General features: G+C 34.1%; 2 protein-coding genes across 6 annotated transcripts; one reads left to right on the top strand and one right to left on the bottom strand.

The window, feature by feature from the left end:
• Nucleotides 1-377: 377 nt before the first annotated feature.
• Nucleotides 378-5,752, top strand: LOC141452497 (uncharacterized). The gene is made up of 3 exons (XM_074124700.1): nt 378-1,000; nt 3,840-3,893; nt 4,576-5,752. The coding sequence occupies exons 1-3, from the start codon at nt 934-936 to the stop codon at nt 5,301-5,303; spliced, it is 849 nt and encodes a 282-aa protein (XP_073980801.1). The 5' UTR covers nt 378-933; the 3' UTR covers nt 5,304-5,752.
• A 1,794-nt stretch (nt 5,753-7,546) lies between these two features.
• LOC141452493 (uncharacterized) lies at nt 7,547-26,961 on the bottom strand. Of its 5 annotated transcripts, none has more exons than XM_074124694.1 (12): nt 26,549-26,961; nt 24,746-24,921; nt 18,597-19,060; nt 17,619-17,793; nt 15,139-15,322; nt 14,335-14,616; nt 12,359-12,481; nt 10,918-11,037; nt 10,451-10,601; nt 9,458-9,603; nt 7,862-7,987; nt 7,547-7,785 (listed from the first exon to the last, which is right to left on the bottom strand). In XM_074124694.1, exons 1-12 carry the CDS (start codon nt 26,810-26,812, stop codon nt 7,651-7,653), a joined length of 2,346 nt encoding a protein of 781 aa, XP_073980795.1. In that variant the 5' UTR covers nt 26,813-26,961; the 3' UTR covers nt 7,547-7,650. The 5 variants fall into 5 exon arrangements, 2 of the variants coding, with proteins under 2 accessions (XP_073980795.1, XP_073980796.1); XM_074124695.1 differs by having other exon boundaries at nt 7,644-7,785; nt 7,862-7,935; XR_012457432.1 differs by lacking the exon at nt 7,547-7,785 and having other exon boundaries at nt 7,863-7,987; nt 9,347-9,603.
• Nucleotides 26,962-26,963: the final 2 nt, after the last annotated feature.

Raw genomic sequence — 26,963 nt, forward strand, 5'->3', positions numbered from 1 at the left:
AGAAAACCTGGTTAACACTACACCAAAAAGACTACAAGCAGTAATAAAAAATCGTGGAGGTCCTACAAACTATTAAAATTAACAAACTGTTCAAATACAAAGATAATAATAAAAAAAAATGTAAAATTAAATGATTTTTGGTGAATATCGAGGTGCGGTCTTGAATAAAAACAACTTTTTTGCTTTATACCAACGTTTCGGTAATTTTTACTACCTTCTTCAGGGTCTGTACAAAAGGAATATCTATATTAGTGTAATATTCTTTTTGAACAGACCCTGAAGAAGGTAGTCAAAATTACCGAAACGTTGGTATAAAGCAAAAAAGTTGTTTTTATTCAAGACCGCACCTCGATATACACCAAAAATCAACAACGGTCGAAAAAATCAAAACCATCATGTAAAATTAAACTTACTTTTGTCCATATAATTTTCTTATTTGTTGTTTTTTTAAAAAACATATTAACTTCCATGTCATTATATTCTGTTCTTATGTTATTTATTACGTTGTAAGATACAGATATTTAAAAAAATACTCGTTTATGTTTCCAAATACTGTTCCGTTTTCTCAGAATGATGATGTTCTTTGCATAATTCACCATTTAAATTTTCTTTTGTCCACCACTGTAAGTTTTCTCAGTAATTCTCCGAGTTTTTCATCTAAAACCTTTTATTTAAATTCCTTTTTAAAAGTGCCACTAGATAGCAGCCCGATCGTTAACAACCTTTTTCAATATAGTTCTATAGATGGCCGCATGGACTGAGTACACACTAATCACGTGAGTTATACATTCGTAATGGTTGGTTGATCTTAGTAGCATTGGTTTTGACCAAAGCGTTTTATGGCGTATGTTGTGCTATTTTGGTAGATTGGGAACGGTTTGAAGATAAAATTGGAAAACTAGAAAACTTGATAGATTGAAGTTTCCATTAATAATGGATAAGAGTGAGAAAATACAAATGTTCGTGGATGATGCAGAAAATTTAATCTACATTTGTGAAGGTAAGTGAGTATCATTGTAAAGTTATAAAGAAAAATAATCTCAGTTATTATCAACATTCAAATTTAAGCAGTAAGAGTACGATACTTATTTGCACACCAAGTAAAATAATTTTAATATTTAAGTGGGTAAATAAATTGGGCGTGAACATTCTGAAGATTTCCATTAATTACTAACAAATTTTCTTTTGTCTATGCATTTTTAATTTTTATTTTCAAAAACCTATTTGATTTCAACCAGAATCGGAGCTACTAGGAAAAACAAGGGCTTTTAAAATTTTGTTCACCATTTTTAAAATAATTTCCCTGTGGTAACTTACGTAAAAATTTATTTCGATATATATTTTTTTTTTTTTTTAAATTCATTAATCATACGAGCATGTTGCACTTAGTCTTGTGAACATGTTTTAAATTTCTGGATCTCTACATACAGATAAGAGAAACTAAACAAAATTTAAATATTCATTATAACTGGACAAAATATTTTCGAAAGAATGGTGTTTGTGCTTCTTATTCTGGTTGTCAACATTCTAACTTAAGCAATTTTTTTTTCGAAGTATAATTTTGAAAACATATTAAATGTTTACCGTAACATTGTTCGGTTTGTAAAACCGTTCATTCAAATCACTTTAGAGGTAGAAAACTTTCCACCCAGTCTCACAGATACCCCCCTCTTCGAAAAATAATTGAAATAAAAGTCATGGATCTGTGTGCAGGTGTTCTGCGAAACGAAGACAGCTGGAAATCGACGTAGCCAAGTTCCTAGTAAATCGCAAATAAAAGAGAAAAACTCTATTCACTGAAGAAGTACAATTTCCGGTTGTAAAATATTCTTCAAATTCGGATCTTTAGAAACACAGTTATTCCTCTACTATATCAAAGAGTCGTACATTATGTTGAAATGTTGCTTTACAGGAAGCCAATGAACGAATCATTTCTCAGAACTTCCTAAATTTTCGAAATTTATCTAGAAAATTTTTCAAAATAAACTAAAATGAGTACAATGCGAACACGAGGCTTAAAGTAGCGAGCCATTTCGAGAAAATTACAAAAAAAATATGAAGAATCCAGTGTAATGTGAATCGTTTGAGGGATACTGACCTCTGAGTTGAAAGTCGGATCTTCTTATGGTGCTAAATCGAAATATTAAGTTAGAGCTAACAGCGTTTTCACTTTTAAGGTATTTTATTCACAAGGAAGTCTAAAATCCATTTCTTCGAATTCACGGCACCTCAAAACGGATACTTCAGGTGTAAATTCGAATTACAAATTTTTATATGAAAAACAGTAGTTCACTGATTAGAGAAAATGAAAAAAAAAATCGATTAAGGAAAGCCCTCCTTAAAAGTGAAAAACCATCTTTCCATAAGAGAATATCATTCCTAGGATTTCGAATAAAAAAATACCTCCCCTCCAGGTTTCAACTTTGGAGATTTAATATTGGAAAATGGTGAAAAAGTTTGTCAGAGATTGAAGGGCCGTGCGTTATCTTTCTAGAAAAAACGCGGCTGGATATTGTTTAGTCATTTTGTTTTGTATTTCCTGTACAGAAGTTTCCTCCATTAGATTTCATCGTCTAAAAGGAATTCGTAATGAAATGCCCTTTCGTGGCTCGCAACTTTTGCTTCTCTTTAATGAATTTGAATTTTGAACATTGCCCATGCGTATTCAATTAAAAAAATTAAAGAGTAAGGGAAGTACAAAGTATTTCTTAATCAGTATTGTGATAAGAGTACGCCACAGATAGCAAGAACATCATTTATTTAATTTAATTTTCAGGATTAGAATTTAAGGATGCAATAATTTTTAACCCTTATTTCTTTTTTATTCCTTCAGCGAAATCAAGGAATCTTGAACTTCTCATGAAGCTAAGTCAATCAAAATACTGAATTAATTATTACATTTTTTTTTTTATATATATGACACACATTCTCAAAATCGGTGTAGATCAGTCTTTAAAAATGCCAGTGATAGTTGTTCCTTTTCATTATTAACCTTTTCTAATAAATAAATTTAAAAAAAAACTGTAACATTCAGTAACCTTCCTCTGACTAGTAATTTACTGCGCAGGTTCGGGAATGTTATTGTGTCCGCTTTTGCATTAGATCTATCGACTACTCAGATCGATCATAAACAAGTTTGATACCGGTGAGCAGACCTTGTTCTTTGAAATCAGATTTAAATCAGTTATAACTTACATTGTGAATACTCCTTAGAATTTCAGATAATGTTTACTCCCTAGCTCTATTCATTTGCATAGTTTTCAATGTTGAGGTAAAGATACAGATACTAATATATCTAATTGCTAGTATTTACGAATTACTATACCTTCAATGTTTTCTTATAAAACTAAACAAATATGAATCGATCATTTGAAAACTTAATTCTTACCTAAAGTTTATTATAAGATCGTAGCATCATACCGCGATCACGTAGATGATTTTAAGGTATCTAAAACTGTTTTTAGTAGAAAAGATTATTATTTTTGCTTTATCTTGCCCTTCATAGAAGGATGTATTTCTATCGTGCAGATTTATTATTTTGAGTTTTCCCGAAAATACACGTTTTGTAAGTTTTTAGAGAAAATATTGATTTCGGGTTTAAATCGTATCATTTTATTACAAAACACTCCTGTATAATATTGGATTAATCCACCATTTTAGGGGGGAAAAATCTAGTTTCAAGTGCGTCAGTTTTGGTTTTATAGACCACGAACATTAAAACCTACAAAATGCTGTTGGAAAGAAAATTTTGTGATTATTTCGTTCCAGTTGTTGTTTTTTCTTCTGTCTATTTGGTTGATGATTATTATAATTGTTATTACTTCTATTTTTGTTTGTAGGAGAAAGCCCAACATCAAAACTAGATGAACAGAACGCCGAAAGTCGCAAATCTGGTAAGTGATTACTGATAATCTTTATTGTTTTCTTGGCAAAAGGGCGTGATCTGAGTCTATAATGTGGCTTTGATTTTCCTAACAGCTGCTCAGTAAACGGTCCTTTTTTCCTATCATTCTCTCTAAGGAACCTCCTGCGGCAGCTGGAAATCCTAGAAGCATTCTTTTGAGAGTTCTTTGTTCTTGCCACCCAAAATCTAAACCTAGAACTCACAAAACGGGATCACTTACCTAGGTTGTAGTTTTTAATACACCGTTTTCTCCCAAATTTCTAAACACATTTCTGTGTTACTTATCTTATTCTAAAGTGTTTCACCAACTCCCTCACTGTTAATTTAGAATTTTTCTGCCACAATATCGTCTGCGTTTAATTATATCGACGATCTTAGTTTGAAAACCAGGTGATCATTCTTTCCCAGTACCACAAATCTTATTTGTCCTCCTTTCTAGAACTATCTGAATAATAGCATTCCCGAGACTACTGTCCCAATAATTTGTTGAAGCTGTACTCTTCCAGTGATAACCATAGAGGATATTCTGTATGCCTCAAGTGACCTGTCAATTCATCATCAGCTGTTCTGAATCACTTTTACATTTTTCCGCTTTAAATTTCATAATGCACTTATAATTTTAATTTATGTATTTTTAAACTTACTCATTGCTGTTATGTTTGAATGCGTAGAGTTCATTTGGACACGCAAACAACAATCGGATGAAGATAAAAAGGCTACACAGGATTTATTAGATTTCCTGGCCACTGAAAGAATCGCGAAGGCCCTTAGTGAAAAGAAAACCCACAAGGCGAAAGTGTGGGAACAGGTGGCCGCTCACCTACTCTCCTGTGGCTACAAGGTGGCCGAAGATATGAAAGGAGCTTCGATTAAATGTCACCAGAAATGGCGTAATTTGGAAAAAAGTTATAACTCCTATATCAATCATTCTTCAGATATTAGCAAAGGCCCGAGAAAACCACCGCCACATTTCGAAAGATTGCACGCCATACTGGAGAAGAAAAATCTAGTACCAGCACCGGCTGAAGTCCTGCTTGCAACCGGTGAGGTTTTGCCGACTGAAGTGATGGTTCCAGCAGAACTTGCTGGTGAAGCGGTTACCATTGGTGATGAAGAAACACTGATTGTAGATGGTGCTGGCCATGAAGAGAACATTGAAGTACCGTGTAGTTCTTCAGGTCCTGGAAAAAGAAGTTCTAGACAAAAGGCCATTGAACTAGAGATTCTACGCACTCTCCGTCAGTTTAAGCAAGATGAAGAAAGACGTTTTCAGATACTGTATAAGATGTTGAAGGAGAACATAGAAGAAAAAAGAAGCTTGAACTATGCGTTCAGACAATATCTGTCGACAATAACCAATCCGAATAAAAAGAGAAAAGCTGATTCAGATCCGTCTTAATTAATTGTTTGTTTGTCCAGTTTTTAGCGACGTAAAAACTCGATCCTAATTTTGCATAATTAGAGACGATTTTGTATAAACCACTTCTTCAACATCCGTTTCTTTCGTTTAAAAATAAAAATCGAAAATCTGAGACGATGGCTATTGTTCAATATTTACGATTAAGAAAATATAGTCCTCGTGTGAGTCAAGGCTTGATTTTAGGATTCGACCATCATTTTAATACACTACGTTTCACTATTATTATTTATTTTTTATATTCAGATACGTTTAGTAATTCTGCCCAGATCGAAGTGCAGAATCGTGCCAAAGACAGTGGTCCTCTAACGAAATTTATGATGGCCGTGAAATCATTTTTATTGAATGTTTATTTCTCATTATATTTAATTTTAATGTTTAAATTTACCAGAAGTTCTATTGTTTGTAAATATTAAAGTAAATTTGAATTATGGTTGTCTTTTTTTTTTATATAAATTTGTACAATTTTTAAGTCTGTACAGGGAGATTTAGACCGACCACTTAATCAGGAACTTCTTACAAAGGGTGCCGTTCCACTAAGCGCTCACAACGATCAAAATGTACCTTCAGCCGTTCCACATGACGACCGCGGTCGTGGCGAAAACGTCACTAATGACGTCATTATTTTCGCTCACGCAAAGCTCACAACGCCCCACCATGGGTGCGTTCCACTTGGCGACCACAACGACCACGACCACGACCGCGATTTTGGCCGTTCCACTTGCTTGTGGGCGTTGCGATCGAAAACCCAAGTGGAACGGACTGTGGGCGTTTTAACCGTTCATGTAAACATTACATATGGCGGCTTCGAAAATAAGTTAGAAGCTTGAAGAGGTTATTTATTAATGTAAACCCCATTTATAAGCAGTTATAATAAACTTTATTAATTATTGGTAAAGTTGACTTATATTAAAAGAATATGTATAATTCAATTTTTTATATTACATTTTAGTGGAGTATTTATAAAATTTACGTTTAAATAAAATTAAAATGTCTTTTGGGGCAACAGTTGGATATTTATTAATAATGCTTTAGAAAGTTCTTTATCTAGTTCCGATTAGAGTGGAATGTAATTTTACAAAATCGCAATGATAAAAAGCGAAAACTTAGGCCACGTATTATTAGCTATCAGAGTAATTGATCTTTATTCAAATGAAGAATTTAAAAGTTATTTCAGGTAAATGATTTTGTTATTCAGTGATTTAGTATGTAAAGGGATAAGTAATTATTTATTTATTTATTTTTTGTAGACTTTCGAGAAACACATTCTATTATTTACATGAAATAATACTTTCATTTACATGAGATAATTTTTTCGGTCGCCATATTTTGTTTTAAAAATTGCGCCAACTCTGAACGCCCACTTCGACCAAGCTTTTAAGGTGGGGCGTTGTGGTCGTTGTGTGGGCGAAAATAGTGACGTCATTAGTGACGTTTTCGCCACGACCACAACGACCGCGGTCGCCAAGTGGAACGCCTGAAAGTATGTTTTGGTCGTTGTGGTCGCCAAGTGGAACGCACCCCATAAGAGCTGGGTCGAAGTGGGCGTTCAGAAATTTGGCGCAATTTTTAAAAACAAAGATGGCGACCGAAAAAATTATAACATGGTAAATGAAAGTATTATCTTATGTAAATAATTGAATGTGTTTCTCGAAAGTCTAAAAAAAATAATAAAATGAAAAATTACTTATCCCTTTACATAGTAAATCACTGAATAACACTTTGATAGCTAATAGATACGTGGCCTAAGTTTTCGCTTTCCACCATTGCGATTTTGTAAAATTGCATTCCACCCTTCATCGGAACTAGATGAAGAACTTTCTAAAGCATTATTACGTTGCATTAATATCCAATTGTTGCCAAAAAAAGACATTTTAATTTTATTTAAACCTAAATTTTATAAATGCTCCACTAAAATGTAATATAAAAATTGAATTACATATATTTTTAATATAAGTCAACTCTACCATTAATTAATAAAGTTTATTATAACTGCTTATAAACGGGGTTAAAATTAAAAAACAACCTCTTCAAGCTTCTGACTTATTTTCGAGGTCCGCCGTGTGTAATGTTTACATGAACGGTTAAAACGCCCAGTCCATTCCACTTGGGTTTTCGATTGTAACGCTCGCAAGCAAGTGGAACGGGCAAAACCGCGCGGTCGTGAGCGTGATCGTTGTGAACGCTTAGTGGAAAGCACCCATACAATTAAGCCTCAGTAGTGAAAATGGAAAGAAAACCAAATATTGCTTATTATTCTTTCAAGGAGAGAATCTTGTCTTACATTATCTCTAATACGTCTTCTTCTTTTTAATTTTAAATACATGTATTAATAATTTTTATACATTGGAACGCCAAATTCCATGTCTAAACATATCAATTCATTATAAGCTGGAAACCAGTTCATTTGTACAGCCTCTTGCATGCTTGAACTCATTAATAAATTCTTGAGTGCTAGTAAAGCCTAGGCACAGAAAATGTGAAAGTAAACGTGAATCTCAAATTTGGTGAAGTCAAAAGAATTAAAATTATTTACTTACACGCCAAGCTGGAGCTGGAATGTAACCTTCAAGAAATATTTTAGGATCTGCGAATAATCGGTGCCATGGGACACCTAAAGTAATAACGTAAATTCCACCAATTGATACAAAATCTTCATACAATCTCTAAAAAGAATATGTTGAAATTCTTCTTACGCTGGGTTAGTGAAATTGTCATTTTAAAATAAATGCGGAAAATCACAGTAAGTACTCGTATATCAGATAAGAGAAAATATTGCGATCATATTAAATTTTCCTCATTTACCGGAGAGTTTTCAACGGCAAGAAATGCTCGAGCTATGGTAGATACGAGGTGTGACTATTAAATAACGAGACCATTGCTGTAAAACATTTTATTCTAAATTTATACATATTTAGTTATTATCACCTTCAATATACACCCCTCCCCTATCCCTACAACGCTCCATGCGAATTTACCATTGTTCGGAACAGGGCTGGAAGTCTTTTTCTGTGAGCTCCTGCATGACGCTTGCCGCTTTCACAGCTTCATCGGACTGAAATCGTGTTCCTTTTAATGCAGATTTGACTTAGTGGGGAACAGATAAAAGCCACATGGGGTGGCCAGGTCAGGCGAATAAGGCGAATGGCCTAGAAACTGGGATGTTGTACTTGGCTAGAAACGTCTTGCGACAGACAATGCAGTGTGAGCCGGCGCGTTGTCTTGATGGAGGAGAACCCCGTGACTTGTTCTTCCACAAATCGGGTCGTTTTTTTTCCTTACTCTTTCACGGAGTTGAGCAAGCACCTCGCCGGTAGTAATGCTGATTAATTATAATAGATATTTTCATCCGTTTTGCACGTAAAAGGGCGACCCGGGCGGTCAACATCTCCGACGTCTTCTCGGCCATATTGGAAACACTTAAACCACTCCAAAAACTTGCGCACTTGATAAACATTCATCACCATAAACTTCTTTTAATAAAAGATAAATTTCAGTAGCGGTTTTACCAAGTTTTGATGTGAAATTTCACGACAATTCGTTGCTCTACTACATGATGTGTAGTATCATGTTTTCGGCAAAACGAAACTAACACCTATTACCCAAACGAAGGGTTCCGGTCAGACAGATTTCTCTACCAAACATGTGAGACGCTGCAATCTGATAAGAGAAGGCTTTACACTGCACAGTTGTCGGTCGTTAGGATTTGGCGCATGCATAGTTCTTCTGTAGCAGCATCAGTCCTCGTTATTTAATAGCCACACCTCGAACATACATGAGACCAATTTGTAAAAACAATTTTTTACGGACTCTGGCACACACAAAATTGAAGATCTGCTTGAAAACATAACCTTCTCTTAGTAGAATTCGAGAAAGTAAAAAATTTTTCTCGATCGCGAAACATTCCTTACATTAGAAGGAAGCCAATGTTAAAATGATTTTTTAAGGTTAAAATCTCTCGGCACCGTATTCTTCTCCATGAAATTCTCTGGAAAATGAATGTGAATATATGAGGTCCTATTCACCTGTTCCAGATCACAACATACGAACAGTTAACCTATATGGCCATTCAGTTCAATCAATGTCGTGACACCAAACTAATGCATATACCAGGACGACGAACCAACAAACTTTACCTGACCGAAGGATAGATCACTATTGTATAAAACAAAGCCTTGGCTAGTCTGCAACGAGAACACTATATTCCACACTTCGGCTGATATATCTTCCGCAAGGCCTTCGGCAAAAAATAAGAATGCGTCAAGTGTGTCCACTGTAAAACCTGCAATAATTTGTTGGCAATGTGTATTAGAATCGTATACTAAATAGAACTTAAGTGTAACTAATGTGTACACCACTCAATATCTTTAAAACAATGAAGGAGTTAACGCTACACTTAACGACACTAGAAATATCGGCTTAATAATTTTCCCTCAAGGTATACAGGGAGGATGTTACGCTCACAGGGATTTCCACGCGGAGATTTTAGGGTAGAACCTAGCCATGTTGACCCTAGATTTTCTCATCCTAGAAGCTGGTTACAGCTAACTCTGTACGACGATGTACAGTGTTGTCTGTAACTAAAGAATACTGTCTGTAGACCGGCAGGGCACTGAATAAGCTCTCGGGCGTCAATGACATATTATGTTGACGCGCCTTAAATTAAAAAGTTCTCGAATCTTTATCAAACAGATATCATCTGTTTATATCAATATTAATGTTTGATATCAATTAAGTCATCAAATTCTAAAAACGCTCGTAATGTATAGGGTTTATAGACTAGACAACTAAGAAATCAAAAGCCCAAAACTCAAAACAATGGTTGTAAAGAAGACAAAAAAGGTAAACTTTTACAGAAATAGAATCATTGATTTTATTTTGAATATATTAACGATCAAAGATATTTGTTAGAACAACCAACATTTAAATGGCTGATTTGCTAAGTACAAAAGGCCAAAAAACAAGGAAAAAATTACTAATTCATCTTTTTTGAAAGTATTATTAAAGGAAAAAAAATCATCAATAAAAGAAAAATTTAGATAATTAACAAAAATTTTTAAGATACTTTTACAGAAATTATATGAGATAAAGCATTCTCTAAACAATTTGTTTAAAAAAACTCAAAATACCTGTAATTAAATGCTTTAATTCCGTTTTTTCCAAATAATTTTCACCTTTTTTTACGGGAAAATTTGATTTTATATAATCTCCTTGATAAAATGGAACTTTTGGAACAATTAAAGATTTACCAATTATGTTTCCATTATGAAAAATGATTGTCTGAAATTTTCGCTGTTTTATTATTAATGAAATATGTAGCTTTGTTGGGATTAAGGAAGTAAATAAAAATTACAAATTAACTAGTGATTTATTATTTTTTGGGGGGTTTCTTCAACGACATTTCCACTCGTAATCATCATTCACCAACGCCGTTTGCGATAGAATTAACAAATCGACTGTTATTTGAACGGCCAGCCCAGGCCATTTGATGCAAACTTAGTAAATGAAAAAAGTATTATTTTCCATTTAAACGCACCCTAATTCTAAATTAATTCTTCAAAAGAAGACAAGAAAAATGTAAATAAATAAAACTTACTTTTAAAAGTTTGCTGGATATCTTAGTATCATTGATTGCAACAAAAAGACGAGTTAATTTTCTATTTTCTAAAGCATGCAATATCGTCGTTTTCAATGAGCACATCAATTTAATTGTAACCTTAAAATAATAAACAAGAGAATAGTTTTTTACAAAAAGTTTTCTCTTAATGCTATAATTGAGATGTTTACTTTATGCAATTTGCAATTTAACTTATACGTCAGAATGACCTTCAACAAAAATTTTTTTTTGTTTTCAAAAAAAAAAAAATTTAAATAAAATTTATAAACGAACAATTTTCTCCAAAATCGTGGGGAAAAACAAAAATCTCAAAACGTAAAAATCCATTTGTAAAACTTAAATGAGTAATTTCGATTAATTGATTGGTAAGTTATAGTTGGATCCCCTGATAAGAGGACCCACCATAATATAAAATTTCAGCTGGTGTTCACATACACAGACGAATTAGTTTTCCTATCTCATAGTTCCTCATCAGAACGGATATTTTCTAGTGAAAACTTGAAATGGGAAATTAGATATGATCGCAATAATTTCCTTTTTATTTTTTATTAATTACAAAAACTACTTTATTTAAGCAAATTATTTTTTTTACAGGTGATCATAAAAGCTCTGTTGACTACATACATGAAAAAAATATTTCATTGCGTCAGGACAGTTAGTTGCTTCATTAACTGATACGTTTGAAATTAGATTACAAAACTATATTTATGTTTATATTTTAAATTCTAGAAACGTAAAAGCTTTATTGCTTTATTTTCACATTAAAGAAGCTTGAATTGTTTTTAAAAGTTTTTGTAATAGATAAACAATATTATCAAGATTTTGAGAAATTTGTTTTTTTGTTAATATCATCACTCCCTAGTATATTGTATGTTTGAACGGAAACAAGAGTCTGGAATGGAGAGGGAACTACTGGGTACAGCTTGAATGTACGAGATTTAAGTGTAAACTTTCCCAGCCTTTTTACACTGACAGGAAATACTAAGTAAATACTGGGATCTTTCTGGCGAACCCACAGACAATAGTCGTTGAGAAGCACTTACAATGAGTGTTTATTCGGTCTGCAATGGCCATTCTATTAGTTTACTTTATTGCATCGTTTTCTGACATAGGAAATCTAAATGAATGTATACAGATGTGTATATACATAATATTTCATTATACATATATAATACTTTATCTACTTCTACTCGAAATTATCGGTTTGTTACAATACTTGTTTAGCACTTCATTCAGGTTGTTTGTTCACAATTTTATTTTATTTATTTATTTTTTTTTTTACTGTAAGAAAAATATTGCATGGCCTGTGAAATTTCATGTTTTCTATTCGAGTGGTTACAATAGTTGTACTTAATAACTTAAAAAAAAAATACCATTATAATTTAAATAGTATGAAATCATGAAAAAAAAGTTTATATACTTTAACTGAAGAATTATTTTCAATCAATTTACCATCGTCCAATATTCCCTTTACAATGTTCACATCATCGTATACGTTTAGTGTATTGAAATTTTCCAGAATGTCAATTGTTAAATGGTTTTCCTGAAAAAGATATACATATTCATTAATTTCGTTTAGCTCAAAATAAGAATAGAGCTGAGTGGCTTATAGATGGTTTCATGATGGTTGGGGTTAAACCCCAGTCCTTGACATACAGCTCTGAAACCTGGACCACATCTAAAACAGATGAGAGAGGCCTCCTAGTCTTCGAAAGGAAAATACTGTGGAGAATTTTCGGCCCAGTACATGTGGGACAGGAATGGAAGTCTCGGAAGAATCAGGAGATGTATGTAAATGTTTAAAGAAATAGATGTGGTTAAATTCATGAAATTGGCTAGACTTCAGTGGGCTGGGGGGGGGCATGTGATAAGAATGAGGGACAAGGACATCCCAAAGAAGGTGACGGATGAGCACTTCTATGGTGTTAGGAGGCCGAAGCTGCGCTGGGCGGACGGTGTTGCAGGTGATGCAAGGTCGTTGTTGAATATCGCCAACTGGAAGGCGGCAGCACAGAGTAGAACTGACTGGCCGGAAACTTGTTGAGGAGGCCAAGACTCAGCAATGAATTGTAGCGCCATTGGATGATGGTGATGATGATGATGATGATGGGGTTAAACCAAAGATATTCATTCATTAAAGCTCCCTTGCGTCTATATCGTCAAGATTTTACCAGTCTGAAATTTCCTTATTAAGTACCTATGCTCAGGAAAAGTTTAAGAAGCGACGTGAGAGGAAAAAAAAAGGTTCCCAGTTTATCGGGACAGCCGGGCTGCACTAAATGAAAAGTCTTTGCAACAGGGTGGGCCAGAAAATAGAAGAAATTGATAGACCAAAAATTTGTCTTTACTATTTTTTTTTTTTTTTTTGGTACTAAGTAGAGACTAAAAATTTTATTGGAACCTGGAAAAGCCAAACATATTCCTATAGAACGGCTTTTAGAACATTCATCCTTAGGGATGAGATAAGTGGTTTGACAGTATTCTAAAAATGATGATTTGTTCAGTCAGGGATGATAAAATAACATAATTAGTTGTCAATCAAGGAAATAACTAACACCAATTTTGGAATAATATACCAGATCTCAACAGAATCACTTCAGTTCTAGTTTTATACAGTCTAGCTAGGGCATTGACTGTATTTGATTTCTTTAATTGCCTACCTGCTATTCTAGTGTTTGTTATGATCATTCCAAAGTCATTGTCTAAACCACGATGACTTCGATTTCACCAGCGACTGGTTCTGGGTCCACCAGGAAATGGTAGCTGCTCCCACTACTAGCAACCTGACGTTCTAGAATCCATTCAAAAGGCTCAGAATAGAGAGAAATTATTTAAGTAAATAGGAGTTAAAACTATACTATGTAAGGTAAATTAAGAAAACACTAGAATTTACTGCGCTAGACATATTCATAATAAATGACAATATGAGCCAAATGAATGGATACTGAGATGGTTGGAAATAGAGCAAAGGTTGTAACTTCAAGCGGAAGATCTTCGGATCAAACTTCTCCGTGTCTTCTTAGACTACCTCGCCACGGCTTGTCTTGAGTAAAGTTGAGCGAAGTCTCTTTTATTAAAGTCTTGGTTTAGTGAGGAAGCTGAATTATTACAAGAATAGATCGTGCACTATCGTTTCTTGGGCAGGAGAGGCGCACCATGGGGCTGATATAGTACAAGAAACACATACACCTCAAGAAGGATGGGTTGGAGTGTATGCAGATTAGGTTCCGAAATCTTTGTCGGAAATAGCCGATGTGCAGTAGCTTAGTCTGATTCACCTTGAAGATATTGATCGAATAGTTCGCACTGCGTAATTACGTTTCTTCCCAAAAACCGTTTAAAAAAAATCTTACCAGCACACACATCTCGGAGAAAATACAAACTATTACTACTTACTTTCATAATGGCTCCAGACATGATTGGTGCACAAACATCGATACGATAGTTCTTTCCTAATAAGTCTTTACAATCGACTTCAGCACTTCCTAAAAATACTTTTTCCAATCTATTTTCATCGTATTCCAATTCTGAAATCGCCGGATTGATAGAATACTTTTTTTCTAAATCAAAATCTGGAGCAACTCTTGCTACCATCCTGTTTGAAAAGATATCATCGTTTCGATCTTGGGTAAATATGGCGCCTTGTGTGTCTGCCGTAACGACAAAATATCCGAATATCTAAAAAAAAAAAATTCAATACAATTGAACATCGTTCACTTATCTCTTCCGTTCCATGGACCAAACTTAATTTGTAAAAAAAATTCACAGATATGTGAAAACTAGATTTTAGATTTATTTTTGTTCCTGGTATCGAATTGCTGGCTCTTAGATGGGTACAAGATATAGGAGACAAGTTTATCTTCATTTCAAACAGTTAAACTTCATTTCTGGTGAGTAAGCGAACCATTTTTGAATTACAAAAAATGAAAAATTCACAGACTTTTGTTACAGTCTGTAAACTTTTTTTTTTTTCTATTCAATTTACAAATTAATAAGATTTTTTTAAGTAATAAATTGAAAATATTTGAGATTTTTTTAAAAATGTTTGAAACAAATACACCACCCATTTAGACTTTTTTTTTTCATCGTAGTCAGGGGATTTTAAAACAGAGTATTTACAGTGGAAAAGTCAGAATCTAAAAATTAAATAATATCGCAATATTTTGAGGTGTAAATTAAAAAAATATATAGTATACTTACTCGAATGAACAATTTGGATGTTTGAAAAGATTCTATTAGTTGTTCTGGAGGATGTAAATCTGTTAAAAACACCTGAGTATTATCAATAACTACTTTTTTTGAAAATCTTTCCACTGGAACTGGAAGAATCTCTTCGCTTTTGATAACATCTCCCATGGAGTATTCAATTGTAATACTTTTACATCTGGAAATTAATACACATAGTTATATAATGTAAAAATCTAGAACTCATATTATGATCGATATTTCCTAATGTGGAGACCATCTTCATTGTATTACAAAAAAAAGGTATACTCTTATCAGTTTTAATTACTAGTAAAGTCTGAGATTGTCAGGTTGAACATGAAATCTCACGGTAGGTTTAATTTTTTCCAGACAAATAACGCATGCGCGAACATACAGGACCAATTTGTTAAATTATTTTTGTTTATTTATGGAACTCGGATATTATGGAAATCCGAAAATTTAATACGGTCGTAGTACTTTCATTTTATTTAAGACAGTGAGAATAAGGAAAAAAAAGGCCAAATTTGTACATAAGCCTAGGCATAGAGATGCTGTCTTTGTAGAATGGTGAACCAGTAAGTATTGTCCATAGGCCTACTATGTGTAGTACATCTAAAGTGGAGTTCAATGACGTATTGGCCAACTTCATATTTTCCACTGTTCTTGAGTGACGTCACTTTATTTTTTTCTAAAATCATTACTTGTTTCCTAAAAAAAAATGTTATTACTCAGAAAGTTTTAGTCCGAATTCGATTCTGATGACACGGTTAGAAAGACAGATAAATTTTCTAAAAATTGATACCATTTCGAAGCATAAGTTATTCTCCATACAGCCTCAATCTTCCTCCGAATGCTGGAAAAATAAAAGTAATTGAAATTTTTAAGAAAACTCATTAGGCCCTTACGTGATCATTAACATACCCAGGTGCTGGCACTTTTTATAAAAGTTTCCTTGTCTAATGAGCTTTCAAACGGTATATCATTTTCCAGGATTCCTTTTATCTTCGTTTGAGAAATTACGTTTGTTTTGCAAGAAAACGTATTCACGAGCACTCAACAGTGTGTATATTTATTAATATTTCAAACAAGTGCTATTTTTAAATTTACAATTTTATTACTAAAATAATACTTGTTTAAAATATTTCCTTACATTTTCTCAAATATTTCAGAGTTTTGATTTTTTTAAATTTATTTATTTATTTTTAAGTGCAATTTGTAACCTTTGACTTCCTTATTTAAAGACAGCCTACTTTAAAATTGACTATTGGTCCATCTAAAAGAGTTTTCAATGAATTAAACAATTTGATAACTAACACTGTTGAGTGCTCGTGAACACGTTTTCTAGCAAAACAAACGTAATTTCTCAAACGAAGATAAAAGGAATCCTGGAAAATGATATACCGTTTGAAAGCTCATTAGACAAGGAAACTTTTGTAAAAAGTGCCAGCACCTGGGTATGATAATGATCACGTAAGGGCCTAATGAGTTTTCTTAAAAATTTCAATTACTTTTATTTTTCCAGCGTTCGGAGGAAGATTGAGGCTGTTTGGAGAATAACTTATGCTTCAAAATGGTTTCAATTTTTCGAAAATTTATCTATCTTTCTAACCGTGTCATCAGAATCGAATTCGGACTAAAACTTTCTGAGTAATAACATTTTTTTTGGAAACAAGTAATGATTTTAGAAAAAAAATTAAAAGTGACGTCACTTAAGAACAGAGGAAAATATGAAGTTGGCCAATACCTACGGTGACCATTCGTACTGTTTTTAGCAGGACAGTACTGTTTTTTAAGACGCTGTCCTTCTTTTTTTTTTTAAGCATAAATGTCCTGTTTTTTATTCATTTGTACTGTTTTGTACTGTTTTTCAATGAAATTTTAATTATACTCAATGAAATTAATGAAAATATGAATATTTTTTCGAAGATTTATGTATGATTTTGTTAAGATCTGATCTTCATATTGTGAAAATTAGATATATTTGTATATTATTGTCGTTAGTATAGTTTTAAAGAAAGTGACATTAAAACAAAATTTGTCGTAATTTTAGAAGACTGACTATTTTTTCTATTTACAAGAGTTACTATTTACATTTTGCTACTAATTAATAAGTGTATAGTGCAAGTAGTCGCTCAGTTTCGGTTGAACATGGGCCATATTATATGGCCATTGTTTTGTAATAACCGATCTCGAGTTAATAAACGTATTAATATTTTTTATAGGTTTTTTTTGCTCCTTGTCCTGTTTTTTGATACAAAAATAATGGTCACCGTACCAATACCTCATTGAACTCCACATTAGATGTACTACACACAGTAGGCCTATGGACAATACTTACTGGTTCACCCTGTATAGCTCACTTCCCAGCATCAATCATCATCTTGTCTAAGCTCCACTTCATTCAAATGTCTAGGTGTAAACAAGAAGTAGGGCCTCCACAGTCCACATAACAATACAAATAACCTTTTACTTACCTCCTGTATGCCGGATCTCTTAATGGCATATCTTTCAATTTATTTATTCTAATACCAATTGGTTTAAGCCCATCTCTTACATCTTGGGTGAGAAGTGTATCAGTGGTTAACCAGACTCCAGCATATAGTATATAAGATGAGATATTGTATTTCTCTTTGTGCCAAGTTGGATTGTCTGGAAAAAAGAAAAGATGATTTAGTAATAAAATTTGTTGTCAAGAAAAAAGACCAATTGCTTTACTTTCTCACCATATATTAATTTTCTTTTTTGAAATTAAGAATTTGTACTAAAAAAAAAAAGGAAAAGATAGTTCACTTAAATATCAAAAATGTTCATGTGATAATGAAGTGATATCTTGAAGGAAGCGTTACTTATTATCCTTGCGGTAGTCTTCTTCAGTGTATTTAGAGAAGACTTCGTAGAAAAGGGTTGAGTTAACGCCAGAAGGGGAGTGATATCCTTGACTTCCGGCTATTCCTGGGTGATCCGTTCAATCACCTAGCGTGAGTAGATCACCGGGTAGCAGAGGGGGGCACTATGGATTTGTTTGAGCACAGTTAGGAATATCCCTTTTTTTTTAAAACTCTAATCTAATATAAATAAAAATTATTTAAAAATATATAATTTATAGTTTTTTAAAGATATAATTATTATTTCTTTTTACTTTATTTTCTACTGTTAACAGGAAAGTTAATTTAATTTTTGTTTATGAGAATTGTTTTTAGTTATTTCTAATTTTGTACCATAATTTTGAACTTTCATAGGTATGTTTGCGAATGTAAATATGGGTCCATCCCACTGTTATATACAGAATTGTATCGAAACAGTGTTAAATAAAGAAATAAATAAAAATGTTGCTCTTAAAAATATAAAAGAAGATAACTTAATTTTAACTGAGATTCGTTTCCAAAAGTATCTAATGAACTAATTATCACTCCTCCTTCCATACAACTTACCAGATACAAAATTCTACATACCAAAAAGAATCTCTCCTCCGGAAATAGTAATATTGTGCGTAGCATCGGCGTGTTCTTCTTTTAGATTCTTCACTTCGGCAGGCTCTTTTACTTCTTTCTTAGATTTCTTTTTATTCTTCTTTTTGGCAGCTTTTTCTTTCTTCTTTGGCTTTTTCGCTTCGTGCAGTTCTCTTTCTAACTCGGCTTGCACTTCAGGAGGCACAGGTAAGCCTAGTTCTATTAATATTTTCTTTGATTTGTGAATCTTCTCTATAACTTTTCTCCTATGCAGATGACAAGGGATAGCCTGTAAGCGAGAACTAGTGCCGGCTAAATTACCAGTTAAAAGGTATTTTTCCTTTTTTGTTATCGCCGGTTGCTTAGGTACCTCGTTCATCGTTGTGGGTGACACTTCTTCAAACTCATTCTCGCAATTCTCTCCCTCTTTGAATGAATAAAATAATTGTTCTTCGCCTTCCACCGTCCTGTCAAATTAAATTGTAATTAGAAAGGAATAAAATCCGGAGTGAACGTACACATTTTTTCGATGCTACAATTGTTATAGTTTTAAAGTAGTTAATAATCTTAATTTACTAATTTTCTTAACCATAACATAAAAAAGATGTGTAATTAATGCTTAATTGAAACATAATTATGCTCCTATTAAGCGAAAATAATTTGTAATTCTCTTAGCCCATGTATAATGCTCGTGCAGATTTTTGCTTTTTATTTAAAAACACTTTTTTGAGTTCTTCTGCGTCTGTAAAAAGCTGTTTCTTATTTTTAAGTAGTTTTATGAACATTCTCTTGTAGGGTGTCATTTCAGCTTGGACATAATGAATGCTGGACATCACTAGTTTGAAACTTTTTCTTAAGAATGATGGCATTAGTGTGTAACCGTAAAATGGTGATAGCTGATTCGCATTATTATGAATTTGGAGTGACCGTTGGGTTGCCTTAGTGACCTACTATTTACCGTTCAAAATATTTTTAAATAAAAACAGATTCATTCCTTTTCGTAAGTTCTACCAGAGAACCAATTACTTTGCACCATGTTGACGATAAGAACAGTATTTTTGCACGCACTTTGATTATTGCACTTTTCTTTCTCTACGAATTGCTTGATTTTCATACACATTCAAACCGATCAAGTGAAAAATAAAAGTAAAAACCAGGTTTTGAAGAAATTTCTTCTGTAGTTTAAAAGACCATCTCCTATTCTTTTTTGTTACTTTACGTTAAGAAGTAAGATAATATTAATCAAGTGAACAGTCTATGAGTCTAGTATGTCCATAGTGGTTATAAAAATGATGAGGTTTTAGTTAGCAACATAGTGCATTATTATTTATCAATCAACATACATATGTATGTAGATATTGCAGATGCTTAACATTCCTACTTTGAAAGGAACATTCACTGTTCATTACACATTGCGGCCAAAAACAATTTTTTGAATTATAAACTTCCAATTCATTGCGACTTTACAGAATTAAAAAGATAAAAAATTTGACAGTAAAAATGAACGCCTTCAGTTCCGTTAAGTTATCCATTTGTTACGCAAAAACACACTGTAACGTTCAATAAATGAAATATATTTACAAAAAATACACTTATTATTTATTAATAAAATTGTTACGCAATAAAAAACACACGGTCTTGGCAAGGCGGGACTCTCTCTCTGTATATGTTTCTTGTAACCTTCCCATATAATAGTTTTCACCATCGATAAGCAGTTGTTATTGGAGGAGCCCCTCCGTTACAGTACTCCCCCCAACAACTGCGTCCAGAAATCTTACATTCGGCTTTATCCGGCGCCCATATCTACTAACAGATGGTTCGTTGGTCGGAAGTAGTGCTGGTGAATTCGGCTCATCCACTAACAAAAAGGCAGGCTTGACGCGGTCTAGCGACACAGTGATCTGTCGCTGTGGCAGCTGTAGTGTGCAAATCTTGTCTGTCCTGCTGAGCACGGGGAATGGTCCAGAGTAAGGCGGTGTCAGTGGTTTTCTAACCTTGTCCTCTCTCAAGAACATGTGAGTGCACTTGTCGAGAGTCTTATGGACAAATATGTGTCTGCGACTTTTTCTAAATGATGCAGGGCGAAGGTCGGACATCACCTCTTTTAATTTTTGTACTGTCCCAATTAAATCATTAGCACTGGAACTTGGTGATAAAAATTCTCCTGGCAACCGTAGAGTTTGTCCATATACGGCTTCTGCTACGCTAAAATCTGTATCATCCCTGATTGTGGTACGTAAGCCCAATAGTACGGTAGGTAGTAATTCTGTCCAATTGCTTGTATCTAAATGAGCCACAAGAGCAGATTTCAGCGCCCGATGCCACCTTTCTACACATCCGTTTGACTGCGGATGATAAGGTGTTGTTCTTATTTTTTTTGTACCTAGAAAGCTGGTGAGGTGTTGAAACAATTCACTCTCAAATTGTCTTCCTTGGTCTGTAGTCAGTATTTTGGGTACACCAAATCTACTAATCCATCCTCGGTAAAATGCTAAAGCAACCACTTCTGCGGTTATATTTTCCACTGGTACCACTTCGGGCCAGCGGGTAAAACGATCAATTATGGTTACGCAATAAACTTTACCAGCTGATGGTGGAAAGGGTCCAATGATGTCAATATGGATTTGCTCAAAACGCCCTGTTTGAACAAATTCTGCCGGTTTTGTAATGGTATGCCGTGTAACTTTCGATCTTTGACAAGCGATGCAACATCTTGCCCAATTCGAAACGTCTGCGTTTATGTTCGGCCAGAAATATTTTTTTCCAATTAACTTCCGTGTAGCACGCACTCCAGGGTGACTACAGCCGTGAAGAGAGTCGAAAATATCTCTCCTTAAGCTTTCTGGTAGATATATCCTATATTTACCATTTGATGTTTCACAAAGTACTGTCTTAGTGCAACCTGGCAAGTTTACCCATTGTAAACTGAGATTAGGCTGCTTTTCCAGGTCCGTTATTGTAGCATCTGTTCTTTGCAAATCGGCTAACTTATCCAAATCGCCTGTAAGGTGTATTTCTTCTACCCGTGATAAGGCGTCTGCCACCTGATTGGCTTCACCTGGAACATGCTTTATATCAGTAGTGAACTGACTTATAAATGTTAGCCATCTAATCCTGATTGGGGAAGCTGAGGAGGGTTTCTGATACATTGCATAAATTAGTGGCTTGTGGTCAGTACAAATAATTAGCGGCCTACCTTCGATAACTGGTCGGAAGTGTCGTACTGCAGTATAGATGGCCAGTAGCTCTCTATCGTATGCTGAGTATTTCTGCTGCGCTTCACTAAACATTTTAGAAAAAAATCCTAATGGTATCCAGCTTCCGGAATCTTTTTGTTGTAGCACAGCTCCCATACCGTGATTAGAGGCATCACAGGCCAATGAAAGCTCGGCTTCCGGTTTCGGATGCGCTAACAGTGCAGCATCTTGTAGGCCAGCTTTACATCGTTCAAATGCAGCTATGCTCTCTTCGTTCCATGAGACAGGTGTCTTGTCATTTTTCTTGCTCCCTAGGAGATAGACATTAAGAGGTTTTTGAAGCAATGCAGCCTTAGGGATACATGGCCTATAAAAATTTAACATCCCCAAGAAACGGCGAAGTGCCCTTACATCTTTTGGCAAGGGGTAATCCATAATTGCCTGAACCTTATCTACGTGAGGTTTGATGCCTTTTGGGGTGATGTGGTATCCTAAATAATCTATTTCCTCTTTACCGAATTCACATTTGGAAGGGTTTAATGTCAATCCATTACTGTCGAGACGTCTAAATACTTCTTCCAAGTGCTGTCTGTGTTCATCTTCGCTTGTCGATGCTACTAGAATGTCATCTAGTAGTACAAAACAAAAATTCAAATCTCGGAATATATTGTCCATAAACCTTTGGAAGGTTTGGGCGGCATTTCTCAGCCCAAAACACATCCTAGTGAATTCATAAAGGCCAAATGGCGTTATGATAGCCGTTTTATGAATGTCGTCTTCCCTAATAGGAATGTGATAATATGCTCTTACCAGATCTAATCTCGAAAAAATAGTTTTACTGTATAAATTATTTCTAAAGTCCATTATGTTTGGAACTCCGTAACGGTCTGGTACCGTACGAGCGTTTAATTGGCGGTAATCGCCACAAGGTCTCACGCCTCCATCTTTTTTATCCACAACATGTAAGGGACTGGCCCATTGACTTTTAGATGGTCTACAAATACCTTGCTCCACCATTCTACGAAACTCATCTTTAACCACTCTGTATCGTTCAGGATGTAACCTCCTGGATTTTGCATTAACTGGTGGTCCTGTCGTTTCTATGTAGTGTACTGTATCATGTCGTACATTTTCCTTAATAGTATTAGGCCTGGTGATATCTGGATATTTTCGTAAGAGGTCTGCAAAAGGATGACTCTCTGGTACTGCAGATATTGTAGTGGGAGGCTCGTTTGAAACTTTCCCTTTTGTTGATAACTTTGTAACTTGATCTATAAGTTGCTTACCTTTTAGGTCCACCAACAGATTGAAGTGATGCAGCAGGTCGGCACCAATAATAGGTTTGGGTATGTCTGCAATCACAAAATTCCACTTGAAGTCTCGCCGTAGTCCTAAGTCCAATTTTAACTCTTTTTCTCCAAAAGTTTTAATGGGACTTCCATTTGCTGCGTATAACGTATATTCTGTAGCCTTAAATTTACCTTTTGTAGATGGGGGCAACACGGATATGGCAGCACCTGTGTCTATGAGAAATGTCTGCCCAGTACGTTGGTCTCTCAAAAAAAGGCGGCGATGGGAATTAGCGGTGCCAGCTACCGCCACTTCCGGCCCGCTTAGCTGTTTCCCTGGTTGGAGCTAGAACTTGCATTTTCTGTGTTCTTCAGCCAAGCACAGGGTTGTTGACATTTTTTTGCCTTGTCTCGGAATCGGTAATGATAGTAACAAAGCCAATTTGGATTATTGGGCTCTGCTTTGTATCTAGATTTACTCCGAGAACGATGAGCGCTGGGGCTTCGACTTCGATCCCAGGTTGATTTTGCTGCAACTAGTGCGGCTATTTGCTCAGTGAGTTTCTCGATTTTATGCTCCAGTCCACTGTTTGTAGAAACGGTACATACGCTATCAGGGCGGTCGATTTCATGGATTTTGTCTGCTACACTCGCTAACTTGTCGACCTCAGTGTGTCCCGTAGATAAGAGGATTGCCTGTGTGGTATTCGGGAGAGAACGGAGCCATAGAGTTTTAACAACATCCGTTGCTACCGTGTCTCCTGCCAGTTGCTTCATTTGTCGCAAGAGTTGTGACGGTTTTTCGTCTCCTAATTGCTTGCCCTCTAATAATTGTTGAATCCTTTTATGTTCAGATTCGGCGTATGTATTAATTAATCGAGTTTTTAAATCTTCGTAAGGGGCATTACTTGGGTGTTTGACTATATCTGCTACCTGTTGAAGCACATCAAACTCAAATTGAGGAATAACAGTCTGAAATTTTGTTAAACTATTTGTGATCCCACAACGCGAAAACACTGCCTCCATCTGACAGAACCATAGTTCTGGGTCTGGTTTCCAAAAGGGAGGTATCTTATTACTGGAGGTCAAAGCAACTATTTCTTCTTTTGCTTCTTCCTTCATGATTAGCTGATTTTTTTTTAAAAAAAAACTAACAAAAAGAACACAAACACAAACAAAAAGAAACAATCAAAATATCCTTAACAATAAAAAAATTCTTAGAAATAACCTTAACTTATTATGAACAAATAACATAAAATACAACGAAAACTAATTTGGTATTAGATTAAAAACAATTTAAGAATTATATTAATTAGATTTAAAAAGTCCAAATTATGAGATCACAAAATCACGTCGGGTTCACCACTGTTACGCAAAAACACACTGTAACGTTCAATAAATGAAATATATTTACAAAAAATACACTTATTATTTATTAATAAAATTGTTACGCAATAAAAAACACACGGTCTTGGCAAGGCGGGACTCTCTCTCTGTATATGTTTCTTGTAACCTTCCCATATAATAGTTTTCACCATCGATAAGCAGTTGTTATTGGAGGAGCCCCTCCGTTACACATTCTTCGATTTAAATGTGTTTATTTAGGTCTAGTGAGTTTGCTTTCAAAATTTAGCCTAAAATTGCTTTGATTACTTCTAATACTTACTTTGATCCTATTGCTTCAGGGTTTTGTGTGTAAGTAAATTCACATAGGTGCGAAATGAACTTTTGTAGTTGGGTTGTTTTTGGTGGTTTCACTTTGTGCGATATAGAGAACGCCACCCATGCTACATTATTTCGGATGACATTTTTTATTGCTTTCACTTGATCTTTTAAATATATCTGAAATTAAAATAATAATTTATCCATTCTATGTTGAATTAGTTGACTTGAATCCCTGTCAAAGTAGAGGTGCATTCTTGGAAGTTAAAAAGCCCCCTCCTCACATGTAATTTCTAATCGTCCATTTTACTTGAAAGTTTTAGCTCTTCCAGATCTAGATTTTTGTTTTTCTTATTTCACTTACGGTCGTAAGTTCGCAGTTATTTCAATTTTTTTTAAAAATTTCATGATTAAAACTTCTAACTTACAAAACATATCCATTTCATGCTTACAGTTTATAAAACAATACGACTCTGAAATAGGGTTGCCAACTGCCAAACTTGGAAAGGACAGTCCTTTTTTTAACACCTGGTTGTCCTTGTCCTTTCTTAAATTAGGAAAGGACGCCTTTTGTCCTTTTTTCAAATATTGTTCTCACAAATCTAATTTATTTTATTGTATTTTTTATTTAAGTTCTGACTTCTGAGACTTCTTCATTAAGCGTGTTGTTTTTTTGTTCTAACTGAACTGAATAGGTCAACAGGATATTGATGTAACTATGAACTTTTCATGAATAAGTATGTAAGATATAAATGTACCCAGGCCAGATTACAGACGGGGGAGAGGGGACTTTTTCCCGGGTCCCAGGAATACAAATGATATATATTCCCGGGCTCTAAAATCCTGTCGACGGCCCTGAATGTAGGGTGTCCTTTTTTGGAACTTTATAGAGTTGGCAACCCTACACTGATATTACACTTCAAAGGAAAACTACAAAGTTCTGTAGTTTCTACATGGAAACAAAAGAAAAGAAAACCCTTAAGCAGACCTTTTTTTAAACAGAACAAGGACAAATTAAAAAAACCTGTAATTTCCCTTAAATCTATAAAATAAACGAAACAATTTAATACATTAAAATTAACAACAGTCTTCACAACATTTTAAACAAACAAATGAACCAAGCTGAAATAAAACTCAATCACACGTGTACAAATCTTCTCCAAAAACTATAAAACATAGTAAGGCAAATAATAAAAACAGAATAAATATGTACATATATTAGAGAGATCCACGTAATATAAGGACCTATTAATATCCTATAACAATAAAGCAGACACAAATAATCCAAATATGTGGCAACATAAACGAATATTTTATATTTAAAAAGTCCATGTAATAATCTCAATTGTACTAGTTTTAACGACGTTAAAGATAAATAAGATTCTTTAATTAAGAATTCTTTCAATCGCATTACCTTCAAACTCATCATCCTCTTTTTCAATCATGAACATTAATTTAACAATATTAATATTTGACATAAGAATATATCTAAGAATCTACATAGGATGATCTAAAAATAAAATAACACTATACAAGAAAACTTAAGGACCACATCTTCCTTTTTTTTCAATTCAAACATTCACGTAAACTTGTAATTCTGTTTTTGAAAATTTTGTTCAAAACTGCTTAAGTGATTCTGGTAGCACGTAGTCAAATTACTAAATTTAAACTATGAATATTCTAAAATTTGTCAGTAAGAGCACTAGCTGTAAAAGAAAGTAAATGCGGTACTCCTCGAATTCATAGCTGCTGGAGCTCCTGTATGAATTGTAGAAAAAAAATAAATCGTAATTTTATCTCCTCTCACCTTTGACACTCTTCCCCAGCAAATTACTGTAACTGAAACTGATGTATCCATGTTAGCCATAAGTTTATACTGTATAGTACAAGAGTATTTCATCTTTGGGTCGCAAGCAAGAAAATGTGGATCCAGTGGGGGTTCCTCTTTATCATGATGTTTTACCTTTTTCTCTTTTTTTTCTTTTTTTTTCTTTTTACCTTTTGTGGCATCTAATGATGGATTGACTTGGAAAGGAAAAGCTATTAGAAATGTAAGCGTTGTACGACACATTTTATGAATTTCATTTAAATTAAGTCATATGATAATTTTATTTTTATTGATTGATTTGTAAGGTTATTTTATTCTTGGTGTAAACCAAATGTTTTCAATTCATGATATAGTATATTTGTTGGGAAAATCTCTCACTTCCAGTTATTCAATT

Source organism: Rhodnius prolixus, unplaced genomic scaffold, assembly GCF_049639745.1.
Source record: "Rhodnius prolixus isolate KJV_2025 unplaced genomic scaffold, Rpr scaffold_3, whole genome shotgun sequence".
Taxonomy (NCBI): Eukaryota; Metazoa; Arthropoda; class Insecta; order Hemiptera; family Reduviidae; genus Rhodnius; species Rhodnius prolixus.

Coding starts and splice junctions, on each gene's coding strand:
- LOC141452497 (XM_074124700.1), top strand. CDS start 934: ATGGATAAGAGTGAGAAAATACAAATGTTCGTGGATGATGCAGAAAAT. Junction 1,001..3,839: donor TTTAATCTACATTTGTGAAG/GTAAGTGAGTAT, acceptor TTTTGTTTGTAG/GAGAAAGCCCAACATCAAAA. Junction 3,894..4,575: donor CGCCGAAAGTCGCAAATCTG/GTAAGTGATTAC, acceptor TTGAATGCGTAG/AGTTCATTTGGACACGCAAA.
- LOC141452493 (XM_074124694.1), bottom strand. CDS start 26,812: ATGTGTCGTACAACGCTTACATTTCTAATAGCTTTTCCTTTCCAAGTC. Junction 15,323..17,618: donor AGAGATCCGGCATACAGGAG/GTAAGTAAAAGG, acceptor ATTAATTTCCAG/ATGTAAAAGTATTACAATTG. Junction 14,617..15,138: donor CATCCAAATTGTTCATTCGA/GTAAGTATACTA, acceptor TTTTTTTTTTAG/ATATTCGGATATTTTGTCGT.